The sequence below is a fragment of the Stegostoma tigrinum genome, chromosome 45 (genome assembly GCF_030684315.1).
Source record: "Stegostoma tigrinum isolate sSteTig4 chromosome 45, sSteTig4.hap1, whole genome shotgun sequence".
NCBI lineage: Eukaryota > Metazoa > Chordata > Chondrichthyes > Orectolobiformes > Stegostomatidae > Stegostoma > Stegostoma tigrinum.
In genome coordinates, this window is record NC_081398.1 from 7527996 (window position 1) to 7543521 (window position 15526).

Consider the following 15526-nt stretch of genomic DNA (forward strand, 5'->3'; position numbering starts at 1 on the left):
CAGTTCCTATTATCTCTGCTGCTACATCTATGTAGCTATCTGAACAGATGTAGTAAAATTTGAAAATTTTTTTTGCAATAAAATTCAGGCACAGGCATTTCATGTGTTTGCTTGCCTTACGTGGAGCAAATATCATATACTGTGATGGGAATGGAAGATTAGTCTTCGATAGTACTGTCTGCCTGATGTGGTGTTAAACCAAAAACATGTCAGAGGAAGGTGAAAAATCCCATGGCACTACCTCAAGGAAGAGGAGAGGAGCTCCCCCTGGCATCTTGCCAATATCTATTCCTCAACCAAAGTCAACAGAAGAGTGGCTATCCAGTCATTCCGTCCCTGATGTTTGAGGAACTTGCTGTGTGTAAATTGGCTGCTGTAATATCTACACTATTGCTTTACAATTCATCGATTCATTGCTGGTAAAATGCTTTGGGAAGGGCTCTGTGTGGCTGTATGTTACTTTGCTGCTCCCCAACAACCCCTGGCTTTCCTGTCTTACCAGTTCCTTCCCGGAGGTGTATGGTATAGTTGTCCAGCCACTTGTAGCAGGGGAAATGGAAGGTGTTTCCCTTGGGGACCTCCACCGTCACACAGCAGCAGAACCAATAATCTTGAAAGATGAATGGAGTTACTTGCAGCTTCACAAAAAAAATGGCCCCAAGATCCCAGTCACTTGCAATTTCGTAGTGACCCACCTGGAAAATAAATTAGGCCGTGGGAATTAATTAGACTGCAATAACAAAAATGTAAGTTCAATTGTATTAGAGATATTAGGAATTGCAGATGCTGGAGAATCCAAGATAACAAGGTGTGGAGCTGGATGAACACAGCAGGCCAAGCAGCATCTCAGGAGCGCAAAAGCTGACGTTTTGGGTCTAAACCCTTTGTCAGAAATTTCAATTTAAGTAAGTTCAGTTGTGTAAGGTGAGAGAGATGTTGACAAGTTTCAATTAGGGTGGAAGGTTTTGATTGTGGGGCTGGTATCCTTTTGTGAGATTAGTTCCAAATATAGGGGAGAGAAGCAGGGAGGATGGGGCAAGAACTCCTGTTTCTCTTGACCCACTAGCAGTGCTACAGACCTCTTTCATGCAGCAGTCCTCAGCTCCATTTGCTTGCCTGGCTTCCTGAGGCCCAAGAAACCTGTTTAACTGGGGTTGGACCTTAAGTGGAGATAAAGAATGAGGAAAGCTGCTGACGCATGAGAGACAGAAACCCTTTGCCAGCTTTTCGGGATCTGGGTGAAGAACTTATGATGTCAGTACGTGGTCTATATATTTGATATTGTGTATATTTTATTGTAATTTTTAAATTTAGCTTTAGGGTCACCAGGTGAGGTTTGTAAAGCAGTCATTAGATTTTAATTATGATCAGCAAAGCTTTCTTCAAATATATCTCCATATCCATAAATGAGCAGCTTATCCACAGCTTTTACACTCCAGGAAGATCGCTCAACCTCTCATCTTGCTTCAGTTGATACTTTTCTGGAGACTTGGATGTTCCAGATAGAAAGGACAACCATCTGTGTCTCCCAGACATCGTTCGGAATGTAATTATCAGGCTGCTGCTTTCATCCAGGTTCACTTGTCAGTAAACACTCTTTGCATCTAGGACAATGAAATTTTTTCCCCTTGCAAAATATATTCTGTAATTGGGCCAGGGTCCTGTGACCTCTTCAGAGCTTTATTTAAGTCCTGTTGTTCAGTGAATGCTCTCAGTTTTCCCATAGTTTCACTGCTACTATGCTGCTCATCTATTCTTTGGAAGTTATTACTATCTTCATTACTCCTCTTTTTTCATCTCTTCTATTGTGTCTTTCAGGCAGGCCTCGAGGGTTCAGCAGATGTTGAATTGGTCTTATACTGTCATCTATTTAAAGAAATGAGACAGACCTGAAAGACACTGTAAGCAATGTTCCCTCGAAAATATGTGGCAGTGTGTCTATGAAAGTCATGATTTTGCAGGATGCACCAAAACTATTGGGAAAGTCGATCTGAAACTTTATGTTGACATGTTAGGGCAGCATGGTGCTTAGTGGGTAGCACAGCCACCTCACAGCACCAGGGACGTGGGTTCAATTTCCCCCTCAGGAACTGTTTGTGTGCAGTTTGCACATTATCCCTGTGACTGCGTGGGTTTCCTCCGGGTGCTCCGGTTTCCTCCCACAGTCCAAAGATATGCAGCCTAAATTGGCCGTGCTAAATTTCCCGTAATGTTCAGGGGTGTGTGGGTTATAGGTGGATGGGTTTGGGTGGGATGCTCTGAGGGTCAGTGTGGACTTGTTGGGCCAAAAGGCTGATTCCACACTGTATGGATTCTGTGATGTTCTCTGCATGCAGTCATTATTCATTTACAAACATTTATCACTGTCAACACAACTGAGCCAATTCAGCCCATTGAGTCCACATCAACCCTTTGAAGAGCATCCCACCCAGACTCAACCACTACTCTATAACCCTGCATTTCCACGAGTATTCACCTAACCTATGAGCAATTTAGCGAAGCCAATCCACCTAACCCGCACGTCTTTGGATTGTGGGAGCAAAATGGAGCATCTGGTGGAATCCCATGCAGACTTGGGAGAACTTGCAGACTCCATGCAGACACCTGCCCAAGGCTGGAATTGAACCTGGGTCCCTGGTACTGTGAGGGAGCTAGCCCTGAACCACTGTGCCACCCCTATACATCTGTGATGTAGTAATTCATTAAAGTTGATTGCTGGTGTCTCTCCAGTTGCTGTCTGTATGACGTTTTGTGCTTTATCCTGGTCAAATATGTGTATGTAAAATGAAATGTCTTGTTATGGTGAGAACACTGCTCTTCTCTCTCCGGTTTGTGCCCATTCTTTCTCAGTGTGATGTCCTCTGTGGCATTGGCATCACAACCTTTAGATTAGATTAGATTCCCTACAGTGTGGAAACAGGCCCTTTGGCCCTACAAGTCCACACCGTCCCTTGAAGCATCCCACCCAGACCCATCCTCCTCAAACCCACACATCCCTGAACACTATGGGCAATTTAGCATGGCTGATCCACCTAGCCTGCACATCTTTGGTCTGTGGGAGGAAACCGGAGCACCCAGAGGAAACCCACGCAGACACGGGGAGAATATGCAAACTCCGCACAGACAGTCGCCCGAGGCAGGAATCGAACCCAGGCCCCTGGCGCTGTGAGGCTGCAGTGCTAACCACTGAGCCACCGTGCTGCCCCTTTGACTGTGATTGTTCTGCCCTTTGGGTTTGGAATCTTTAACAATGTAATACAACGTCTGCAATTACAGAAGGTGTAATACATATCTGTTTATTTCTTCCTCCTCACCATCCAAGGCCCCAAACATACCTCCAGGTGAAGGAGCACTGTCCCTGCAATTCACACAATCTAGTCTACTGCATCGGCTGCTCACACTGTAGTCTCTATAATGAGGAAACAAAGCATAGGCTGGGCGACTGCCTTGCAGAACACCGATGTTCTGTTCACAGAAAAAAGCCCTGAGCTTCCAGTTGCCTGCTACTTCAACACACCCATTGTCAGCCACTAATAGCTCCCATTGGCAGCTACCCATTCCATCAGGCTGGACTTTATCTACTCCTTTGTGTGTCCGGCTGTTTTTTCCTTCTTTGGGCTGTACCTCCACCTGTTGTTCACTCTCACCCCTCTACCCATGCCACCTTTTGTATAAATATCAACCTTTCCCAAGGTACCATCAGCTCTGAACAAGGGTCACTGGGCCTGAAACTTACTTCTCCCCACAAATGCTGCCAGAGCTGCTGAGCTTTTGCAGCAACTTCTGTTTTTATTTTTGATTGGTCTGGTTTGTTCTCTCATGAATATGCGACCACAATGCTTCAGCACAATCCCATCGCTTTCTTGAGAATACGTTTTCTCACTCTCAGTTGATGTGTTCTCACTGCAGAGCTTTGTCTTGTTCCTTCCTTTACATTTCTTTTTATGGAATGTGAGTGCTATTGGTTCGGCAAGAATTTGTCTCCATTTAGCAGGTGCCGGTATGTTAAAAACTACAAACAAGTTTTTTCTTTTTGCAATCTTTCCTATAGGTGCCCAGCACCAATCAAATTAGGACTAGAAATGTGTCACAGAGACAGTAGGAACTGCCGATGCTGGAGAATCTGAGATAACACGGTGTGGAGCTGGATGAACACAGCAGGCCAAGCAGCGTCAGAGAAGCAGGAAAGTTTGACATTTCGGGTTTTTCGGATGTTTCGAAATTTCTGAAGAAGGGTCTCGGCCCGAAACGTCAAACTTTCCTGCTCCTCTGATGCTGCTTGGCCTGCTGCGTTTACCCATGCTGCACACCGGACTAGAAATACCTTGCTATCTTTACATAACAGACAAACACTGGCAGCCACTGATAGAGAGAAAAATCACAAAACTTTTCACAAGTGGTCAGTTTCCATCAGTGAGCAGAATTTGGAAGAAGAAGATGTGAAGGAATCAAAGGCAAGCGCTTGGGACAAATAGAATGATTGAGATGTACTTGTTGAGATTGAATTGTCACAGTTATTGGTACAGCCAATGTTTGGCATTGTAAGAGAGAAAAACAGCTTTTCGATTTTTTGTTTACGATATCACAGTATAAATTCTGGCCAATTCATTGGTATTGCTGTTGCCTCAAAGTTACAAGATTCTGTGTTCAATTTGCACGACAAAGCTGAAACACAAAAATCAAGACTGGCACTATAGTGCCGCACAGAGGGACAGCTGTGATCTAGGAGTTGCTTTTTACTAGACGAGGCCCCCTCCTGCAAGGGCGGATGTGAAAACTCCTCTGGCATTCCCACAAAGTCTTGAATAAAGTGCCGCACAGGAGGCTGCTGAACTGGACAAGAGATCATGGTGTTAGGGGCAAGGTACTCCCAAAGATAGAGGATTAACTGACTGACTGGCAGAAAACAGAGAATGGGGATAAAGGGGTCTGTTTTAGGATGGTAACCAGTGACAAGTGGAGCTCCACAAGGGTCGGTGCTGGGACCATACGAATTCACATGATATTGTAACAATTTGGATGGAAGAACTGAGGATATATTTGCTCAGTTGGCAGATGACAAATATAAGTGGAGGGACAGATAATGTTGAGGAAGTGAGGACGCTGTAGAAGGACTTGAACATGCAAACAAGGAGCCAAAGAAGAGATGGAGTACAATGTGAAAATGTGTGAAATTATGCACTTTGGTGGAAGAATAGAGGCATAGACTATTACCTAAAAGGAGAAGGGCTTCAGAAATCTGAAGCACAAAACAACTTAGGAATCCTAGTTCAGGATTCTCTTAAGGTTAACGTGCAGGTTCAGTTAGTGGTCAAGAAGGCAAATACAATGTAAGCATAGAACACAAGAGCAGAGGAGCTGAGGCTGGAAAAGGCTCTGGTGAGATTGCATTTGGAATATTGTGAGCAGCTCATCAGGAAACATGTGCTGGCATTGGAGAGGGGACCAGAGGAGGTTTAGGAGATGGAGGGCTTGTCATATGAGCAGTGGCTGAGGACTCTGGGTCTCTACTTGATGGAGTTTAGGAGGATGAGGGGGCATCTGACTGAAACTTACAGAATGCTGAGAGACCTGGCCAGGCTGGACATGGAGAAGATGGTTCTACTAGGTAGGAGAAACTAAGATCTGACAGCACAAGTTCAGAGAAAGGCACGATCCTTTAGAATTAAGATGAGGAAGAATTTCTTCAGCCAGAGGATGGTGAAGCTGTGGAACCCGTTGTTGCAGATGGCTGTGTAGGCCAAGTCATTGTCTTTAAGACAGAGATAGATAAGTTCTTATTTGGTAAGGGGATTAATGTTTATGGGGAAAAGGCATGAGAGTGGGAAACACGTCAGCCATGTCCAAAGGCAGAGCAGACTTGAGGGGCTGATTGGCCTAATTCCACTCCTATCTTCTGGTCTTATGGCATTATTTTGGAAGAACAGCAAGTAATATCTCCCCACGGCCATGCCCAAGGTGTTTATCTTTCTACCAACATCGCAACACCATCCTTCACCCCTGCTACCCAAGATTACCTGACCATCTTATGGATTTGCCAGAATATTAATGTTTCATGCTGAAGTCCACATCCAGTCATTGTCACATTGCTACTTTGCAGAATATCCTCTGCAATCATGGTCATAATACCAATCCTACTGTAGTCTCCAACTTTATTAGGTGTAAAGCATTTAGAGACAAGCAGTGTAAACTCAAGTCTTACTCTTTGAAATGATTTCTTCAAACAATCTACTGGGGGTACCAAATGCGACATCAAATAGAATAAGCTGCTGCTATCTCTATGAATTTGCAAGCTCCAGAAGTATACTGGTCTTGTAGCTTTCTCGTAATTTCGGGTTCCGAAATGAATATGCGCTATGCAGATGGACAGCCCTAAGGTGCAGCCCAGTCTGAACTGTGAACTGGGTCCCTGAACACAAAGTGTTCCCACTGCAGTCTCTCAATACTAATTCCAGCGAACCCTACTGCACAGGCCTGTGCTTCCAGAGTGGTGCCAGGATGGTTGTGAGGTGCTGCTGGATACCGCATGCCAGTGTTGATAGAGGAGAGATGCACAAGGTTGATGCCTGTGGATTGTGACCTGAGCTGCAATTTGGTTGTGGAAAACATGGAGTTCTTTTCCACAGCGAGCTGAGAGTTGAAACCACCAGCTACCTGCTCTGATTTCCATGTCGGGTTTTCCACATGTCCTGCTTGTTTGTGAATTGAGTAAGATAGGAGCTCAAGAGGTAAGTTTCTTTTATTCTCTTGTGGCTTGTGGACATCACTAGTTGTGCCAGCATTTATTGCCCCCATCCCTAGTTACGCTTGAGAAGGTGGTGGTGAGCGGCCTTTGCAAATCACTATCTTGAATGTCCTGTAGGTAACCCACAGTGGCCTTAAAGAGGGAATTCCAAGACTTTGACCCAGAAACAGTGAAGGAACTGCAATATATTTCCAAGTAAGAATGACATATGACTTGAAGGGGATGTTGCAGACGATGGGATTCCATTGTACCAGCATCCCTTGTCCTTCTAGATGTCCTTCTAGAAGCTACACATAGGGGTAACCTTGACAAAGCATCTGCATTGCTGTCTTTCTCCGACTGTTGGTGTCTGATTTCATACAAGTGGGCTGACAGAGCCACTGCCCATCTCTGTAGGTGTGCCAATGCCATTAACGGAATTCCTGCATGTGGGCTAAAACTGGAGGTTAGCAGTCCACGGGCTGTCAACAGCATGAAGTGCCGGTTGTAAAGGAAATGGATGAACTTCTTGACACTGAACACGCTGCCCAATCCTTCCTTTTCTATTTGGGCATACTTCTCCTCCATCTTCGTCAGTGACCTCGACGCAAACACAGTGACCCTTCTTTCCCAACCCGAAACACTTTCCTGCTGCTCTGATAATGCTTGGCCTATTGTATTGCTCTAGCTCCACACTGAGAAAGAAAGCTGTTGGGGTTAAGTAAAGAACGTTAGGAACAGGTTCGTGTGAAGGATTAGCATTACTCATACTCGGCTGACTGATTTGTTTTTGAACAGTCAGTCCTTAGTTAAGTTGTGTACGCTGATGCAGCCCATGAAGAGGAACCGTTATAAATTAGTTGTTGTTGCAGTTCCAGTTATTTCTTGATGTTGTTGAATGCACTTTGTCATTTAACTTGATTGGGATCCAATTCCACCCATCTGCTCTAGAAGGTTTCCTACTTTAATTTTAACACTCGCTTATACTAACTAACAAAGAAACAAAGAGTCACAGTCAAATCTCTTTCCTTCTCTGCTTTAGTTAATGGCTACTCTTTGTTACGTGTCTACCAATCCCTCAGTATCTTCAGTGATCCGTGAACACCAGGCTGAGTTGGCTTATCCTACCTGGAAATCTTGTGGTGTTGCCTGTTTAACTGACGCTTGACTGTGTCGTGTGGGACCAGATTTACTTGGTTCTGATTTTTACACAAGCCTCTTGCATGTGAAGATAATCTACCGTTTACCTCCCTTACACTTATCCCTAAACTGAATAGGCTACTGCTGTTGGCAAAGTTTGTACCTTACAAAATAAATGTGGGGCTGGTGTGGAGTTCTCGGAATCCTACCATCGAGAGGCGATGCATTAGAATGGGTCGAAAGAAATGTGACAGAAATAATTTCAGGTTGCAGTGCACTTGATAATGAAGAGAAAATAGGGTCCATGTTTTTATGGAGTTGAGAGGAATGTATATTGCTACTCCATTTGTCCCCAACAGAGGCATTTAGTAAAATGAATCTGAAATCCAGCAAAAAGTTGTTGTCCTTTGAAATATCTAACAACCAAATGTGGGGATCAGGACTGTGGTAGTAATAGGCGAAAGCCCACAACAATGTGAACAGGACCCTCACTGGTAATTGAGGCCGTGATAATGTCACAGCATGATGTAGTGTGATGTGAAAATTTGAAAATTCTGAAGTGTGTGTGAAGGAACCTTGCTTCCAGATAATTAATTAGTGTGCATGCTGATAATGTTAACTTTAGTACTGGAGATCAAATAGGTGTGTAGAATCTGTGATAGGGTTAAGGTTCTGAAGCAATGTGCCAAAATGCATAACCTCTCATTTCCCCACATTATATTTATTCCATATGTAAAGTTTTTCCCTGCACGCTTAATCAGTCTATTTCCCTTTTGCAGACACTGAAGCACCCTCGTCACTTGCATTACCACTTGCATTACAAGGTGAGGGGACGGCCAAGTTGTATTATCGCTGGATTATTTATCCCAGAAATCCAGATAATGTTTTGGGGACCCGGGTTCAAATATTTATCGAATTCAATAAATATCTGGAATTAAGAATCTAACAATGAGTGTGAATCCATTGTTGATTGTCAGAAAAACCCATCTGGTTCACTAATGTCCTTTAGGGAAGGAAACTGCCATCCTTACCTGGTCTGACTCCAGACCCACAGCAATGTGATTGACTCTTAACTGCCCTCTGGGCAATTAGCGGTGGGCAATAAATGCTGCCTAGCCAGTGACGTCCCTCATCCCATGAATGAATAAAGAGAAAAAAATAGCCACTTTAGTGTCATCTGCACACTTGGCAGAAGTACATTCACTTGTCTCATCCAAGTCATTCATATATTGTGAGGATACTACGGCTTGAAGAGATGTATTTTATCCTTTTGAAAAGAGAGGTTTTAAGGCTAAGATACTGATCAGTGTATCAGAACCACTACAGTAAGCAGCTTGTGAGGCCTTGGACTTTTTTAAAAATATTGAATATTGAAATATTGAAATAATAGAAGTAGCCTGAATGGGTGTGGTCAGGCGCTCACAGAGCCAGGATTTTCACTTTAGGTTTTTTTGTTTTTCTACAGTAGCAGTTGTTGTTGCGGTCTCAGCCAGCTTGGAAGCTGCCGTGAGTCCCTCCTGGCTGCTACACGCTCAGGATTTTCTCAATGTTTCTTCCTCTTGGGCTATTGGGGTCATGTGTGAGAGATACAATTCACACCATTTGTTTAGGAAAAGGTTAACAGCAAATAAGCAAATCAAAGAAGACAAAAATCGAAGTGCATACCCACTCAGTGTCCTGGATATTCACTGAACAGTCAACAAAAAATAAAGGCTAACACCCAAGGCTCGAAGCTCACACTGGCCATGCATTTTCTCCTAGCTGTCTCCACGCTCCCAAGAATGGGGTGCACAACTTTGTGAAGGTTGCTCTCTAGAGTTTTCACTGCTGGCATGCTGAATTCTTAATTTTTATACTTCTTCCTTATCTTCCTGGTCTGCAGTGTCTTACCCTTGTTAGTTTTTAGCTCATCTCACAAGCCGGTGTCTTTCCACTATGGGCTCTCTCCAAGGATACTGTTAGCATTACCTCATTACTCTTCCTCCAAGTAAGGGCTTGAACTGTAGGTTACCCCTTGGAGTTGATTTGGTGCAAGCCAGTAGCTGGCCCTCAGATAATTTCAGTTCACGAGCTTGCAATTTTTATGCGCGAGCAGCCCAGGACAACAGGTTTAGGACTATTCAACTCAAAGGCAGTGAGTGGTAAAAATTAATGACTTTTATTTAAGGTGTTGAATTTGGTTGGTCTAAACAGGTGTGCCTTGTGTAACAATGAGTCTTTCAGTCATGAAGACTTTTCTGGGGTTGGAAGAGGTTTTACAGAAAATGAGCAAGGCAAGTCTTTCAGAATTGGCAGACCAGCTAGAGTTGGGGTTGTTTGTGACTAAAAGGGGAAGGGGAGATAATCAGGGCAATTGTGCAGCATTAACATTAACCAGGAATGCCATCAGAACCTTTGGAAATGGCTAAATTCAATTGAAAATGAAGCAGCTTGAACATGAAAAGGAAATTAAACAACTTGAATTACAATTATAAGCAGAGGAAAAGCAGAGAGAGACACTGAACTTCAGAACAAAAACAAAGTTGGTGGAAAAACTTTGTTTTTGTTCCTGATTTACAACGTCCGCAATCCTTTCAGTTTTTACTGAACTTCAGAAGTTGGCAATTAGGAAGATTGGCTTAAGAGGGTGGAGGAGAAGGTGGAAGGTAGGCTTAGTGAGGAGGATATGATGATAAGCATTCCTATCATCACCGAAGGCACAGTGGGTATCTGTTTAAATACATCCTAAGTGTTGCTTAAGTGTGTCGAGAAGGATTATTCATTTCATTTGAGAAAGTGGCTAAACAAATGAAATGGCCAGTGGCCATGTGGGAATTGTTGATCCAAACAAAGTTGGTAGGTAGAACATAGAACATAGAACATAGAACAGTACAGCAAAGAACAGGCCCTTCAGCCCACGATGTTGTGCCGACCATTGATCCTCATGTATGCACCCTCAAATTTCTGTGACCATATGCAAGTCCAGCAGTCTCTTAAATGACCCCAATGACCTTGCTTCCACAACTGCTGCTGGCAACGCATTCCATGCTCTCACAACTCTCTGTGTAAAGAACCCGCCTCTGACATCCCCTCCATACTTTCTTCCAACCAGCTTAAAACTATGACCCCACGTGTTAGCCATTTCTGCCCTGGGAAATAGTCTCTGGCTATCAACTCTATCTATGCCTCTCATTATCTTGTATACCTCAATTAGGTCCCCTCTCCTCCTCCTTTTCTCCAATGAAAAAAGTCCGAGCTCAGTCAACCTCTCTTCATAAGATAAGCCCTCCAGTCCAGGCAGTATCCTGGTAAACCTCCTCTAAACCCTCTCCAAAGCATCTCATGAAGTATTTGCATCATTGTCAAAGGAGGTATCTGGGGACTATAATGAGGTGAAAAGGATTGTTGAAGTGTTACTTGGTTTTTTTTACTAGATACAGACGACCCACAGAGACACAATCAGATCAAGGATCAAATTTTACATCAAAATTATTCAAGGAAGTTATAAATAGCTGGGGAATAAAACTTCAAATCCATTATATACCATTCAGAATTACAGGGAGCATTAGAACAATTGCACCAAACTTTAAAGACCATGTTGAGGGCTTATAATCAAGACTATCCAGAGGATTGGGATAAAGGAATTCTATTTACACTTTCTGAAGTTAAGGATGCATCAAATGAATCAACCAAATTCAGACTATTTCAATTAGGTTTTGGGAATAAGATGAGAGGACCTCTGAAATTAATTCAGGAGAAAATGGTGAGTCACAGTTCAGAGACCACACATTTGGTCAATGTGTCAAATTTTAGGGAAAGATTAAAAAGAGCAGGTGAGTTGGCATTTAAAAGTAGCACAGTTGTGAGGAAACAGGAAGCAGGCAAGAAATCAAAAATTCACAATTTTGTGAACAGAGATAAAGTGTTAGCGTCACTTTGAGTACTCAGTGAACTTTTAAAAGCAAGGTTTAGTGGGCCTTATCAAATCGAAAGGGAATTGAGTGAGGTGAATTATTTGATAAGAACACAAAATAGAAAGAATAAGAAATGTAGTGTAATGAGAATATGCTCAAAGAGTATTTTGATGGGAAAGGAAAACAAAAGAGGATGTGTTACGAGATACAACACAGGGTGAAGAACCAAGTTCAGATGATTTTGAATTGGAAATTCCTCAATTAAAGTTGGCAATGAAGAAGTTCTCAAAAATTGAGATAGATTGCTGAGTTTACCTTCCAGAGGAAAATTGTAATGACCTGAAAGAGCTATTGCAATCACAAGGGGAGGTATGTGGGAATACGGTGGAAAGTACTAATCTAATTACACTGGGTGAAGATATAGGAAATGCTGTTCCATTCAAGCAACATCCTTATAGAATTAACTCTCTAAAGTTGGCACAGGATCAAAAGGTGATTGAACATATGCACAAAGACAGCATAATCAAGGGAGGTACAGCAACCGGAGTTCACCCATAGGAACAGTGCCAAAATCAGATGATGGATATCCAACGATTATGCGTAGACTATCGCAAAATCGATGCAGTTGCAAAATTTGATTCATATCCTATTCCATATTTGGAAGACTATATTGAGAAGGTGGGACAAGCAACTAATATTTCTAAATTGGACTTAGTCAGAGTAGAATGGCTGATGTTTTTATCCAAAGGATTGAAGACAATTTTGGCTTTCGGGATATCAAATGGACTGTACCAGTTTTAAGTTATGCCATCTGGTATGAAAAATGCACCGGCTGCATTTCAAAGACAAACTAATAAAGTAATCGTTTCTGGATTACCCAATTGTATGGTGTACATTAGCAACCTGATGGAACACTAGCAGCATCCATTGGAATTGTTCATATACTTATGGAGGCAGCCTTGGTGATCAACCTGGTTCAGAGTGTGTTTGCAAAAGTCCAAGTCATGTTCCTGGCCATATTACTGGACATGAACAGATCACCCCACAGAATGTGAAAACAAATGTTTTTGGGGAGTTTCCCATACCGTTGATGAAGAAAGCGATACTACAATTCCTGGCATTGAGTGGTTTTTATCAGAAGTGCATATTGAAGCTTAGCAGTGTGGTGGCACCATCGATTGATGTGTTGAAAACGTGCAGAAGGCATTTGACAGCCTGAAAGCTATGTTAACCACTTTTCCAGTGTGAGCTACACTTAATTCCGCAAAGGCATTCTCCGGTGGCTATTGTTGCAAGTGATGTGGGCATTGGTGTTCCACTCTTACAACAAGGTGATGAGAAGCCTCTTGGGTATTTTTCCAGAAAATTGAACAATCATCAACAGAAGTATTCCACAATTGAGATGGAAACCTTGAGCTTGGTGTTTCCATTACAACATTTCAACACTCATATTGCCAATGATGTGTCTGAGACAATTATACGTACTGATGATTACCCTTAATGTTTTTAGGGAAATTAAAGGACAAAAATTCCTGACTGTTTAGATGAAGCTTATTATCGCAGCCATTCAATTTGAAAAATCATACACATGGCAGGATGAGAGGATGCACTTGCTGATGTGTTATCATGACTTTGATGAAGAAAGACAAAAGCATTCAGTGGTAGAAAAGAAATGGACTGAAGTAGAATATAGCAGTGAATGTTTGGTGCTTAGAGTCAATGTAATAAAAATGTATTATAGTGTAATAATACTGTAAGATTACGGGATTTTAAAATGAAGCCATCTTTGTATATTGATGGTTCATTTCTTTTAATTGGGGAGGTATGACAATGCTGTGGCTTTGAGAAGTGTGTTTTGCCCTGGTTTGTTTGAGAGAGATATAGGGACAGTTGCTAAGCAGTCTGGAGAAAATGAACAACTTGTGAGGCCTTGGGGTTTTTTTAAAGCTGGAACAACGGAAGCAGCCTGATTTAGTTAGCTTTCAGCACTTTCTGTTGGGCGTCTTGAAGGCATGAAACTGCTTTTTCCCTCTCAGAGTTACAGCTGAAAGCTGGAGTTCTCGTTCAACAAAATGTTGACTTCTCCTTTTCTCCAGATGCTGCCTGGTTTGCTGTGTTCTTCCAGCCTCCTGTTTGCCAATCTTGGATTCCAGAATCTGCAGTTTTTTTTTGTTTGTAACCAGGCCTTGTATTACATTGTTAACCGTGCCAGGGCCAAAGGGCAGAACAATCGCAGACAATGGGTATGATGCAAATATTGCAAAGAACATTACACAAAAGCAAGAAGTCACATCCTGCCATAACTTGCAAGATCAAACATCTTCACTGTCCCAGATGCAGCCAATGGTTGCTGACACGTGAAGCTGGATGAAAACTTATAATTACATTCTGAATGCTGCTTGGGAGACACAGATGGTTGTGCATTCCATCTGGAGTATTCCTGACTCAATGAAAATACCAATTAAGGTAATGTGCAGTCTTTCTGGAGTGTAGCCTCTGTAGATAACCTGCTGGTTTAAGGATGTGGTGACATATTCGAAGAAGTCTTTGCTGATCACAATCAAAATCTTCATAAAGCTCATATGATGACCCAAAAGCTAAACAAAAACAATAAAAGATGCACAATGCCAGAGGTCGTGTGCTGCTCACAGAAGTTCTTCACCCAGATCCTGTAAAGCTGAGAGCAATATAGCCAACAGCAGCTGTAAAAGCGGTGTAACAATCTGTTGGATTCATCAACTATTTCGCAAAATGTTTGCTCAATTTGTCATTGGCATGTGAACTGTTACAGCAACTCTTGGCCAAGGGTGTTCAGTGATATTAGGCCACAGGGCAGGGAGCAGTGTCCACTAAAATCAAGAAATTAGTGATGACAACGCCAGTGCTGAAATGACTAGATATATATATATGATGCAGTCACCCTATAGTGTGATGTCAATGAGAGGGGACTTAACAAAGCAAGGAAAATTAACTGCACTTTCCCCCTGGACATTAATGAATAATGGAACAACACTGTGCTCGGGTCGAGAAAGAGTGATTGGTCATTTTCCTCACTTGTGGACATTTTCATCAATACCCACTAAGGTGAAGTGGCAATTGGATCTGACCACAAGCCATTTCAAAGGGTTTTCCTTAATCCACTACTATCTGCTCCAAAATTAATACAAAGAATGTTACTCTGCTTACAGAAATCACACCCTGATGTGACACACAAGCAATGAAAACACGTTAAATTGCAGATATACTGTCAAGGGCAGTTCTCACTCATAAAGCTGGGAGTAGGCCAAATTCTTGAGTTTCACACAAAATTATCACTTTATCATTCACCATTCACTACTTGGAGGCAGTCCAGGTGGTTTCAAGAATTATAACTGAGATCACCAAATGCCTGAAAGGGCGTTTCAGTCATTACAGCATTCCTGATATTATGATGAGCGACAAAAGGTTTTTAGTTAACGAGAAGACAATCCAGTCTCTGTTTCTCCTGCCCCTTGTCCTAAAAACTATGCCCTCTCATGATTGACCCCTCAACCAAAAGGAACAGCTGCTCTCTGTTTAGCCTGTCCGTACCCCTCACAATCTTATACACCTCAACCATGTCCCTCCCCAAGTCTTTGCTGCTCTAAAGAAAACAACCCAAGCCTTTTTGGTCTCTACTTATAGCTCAATTTCTCTATCCTAGACAACACCCTGGTGAACCTCCTGTGTACCTCCTCCAGTGCTCTCACACCCTTCCTGTAGTGCGGTGATCAGAACTGCACACAATACT

At 42.6% G+C, this 15526-nt stretch overlaps 1 protein-coding gene across 1 annotated transcript in view; it reads right to left on the reverse strand.

Annotated features, from left to right (window-relative positions):
* Positions 1–15526, reverse strand: part of LOC125448665 (polyunsaturated fatty acid 5-lipoxygenase-like) — a 79279-nt gene that overhangs the window by 55435 nt on the left and 8318 nt on the right. Inside the window, exon 3 of the mRNA XM_059642677.1 lies at positions 500–695. Coding sequence (XP_059498660.1) covers positions 500–695 — 196 coding nt within the window. The remainder of the gene's footprint in view (positions 1–499; positions 696–15526) is intronic.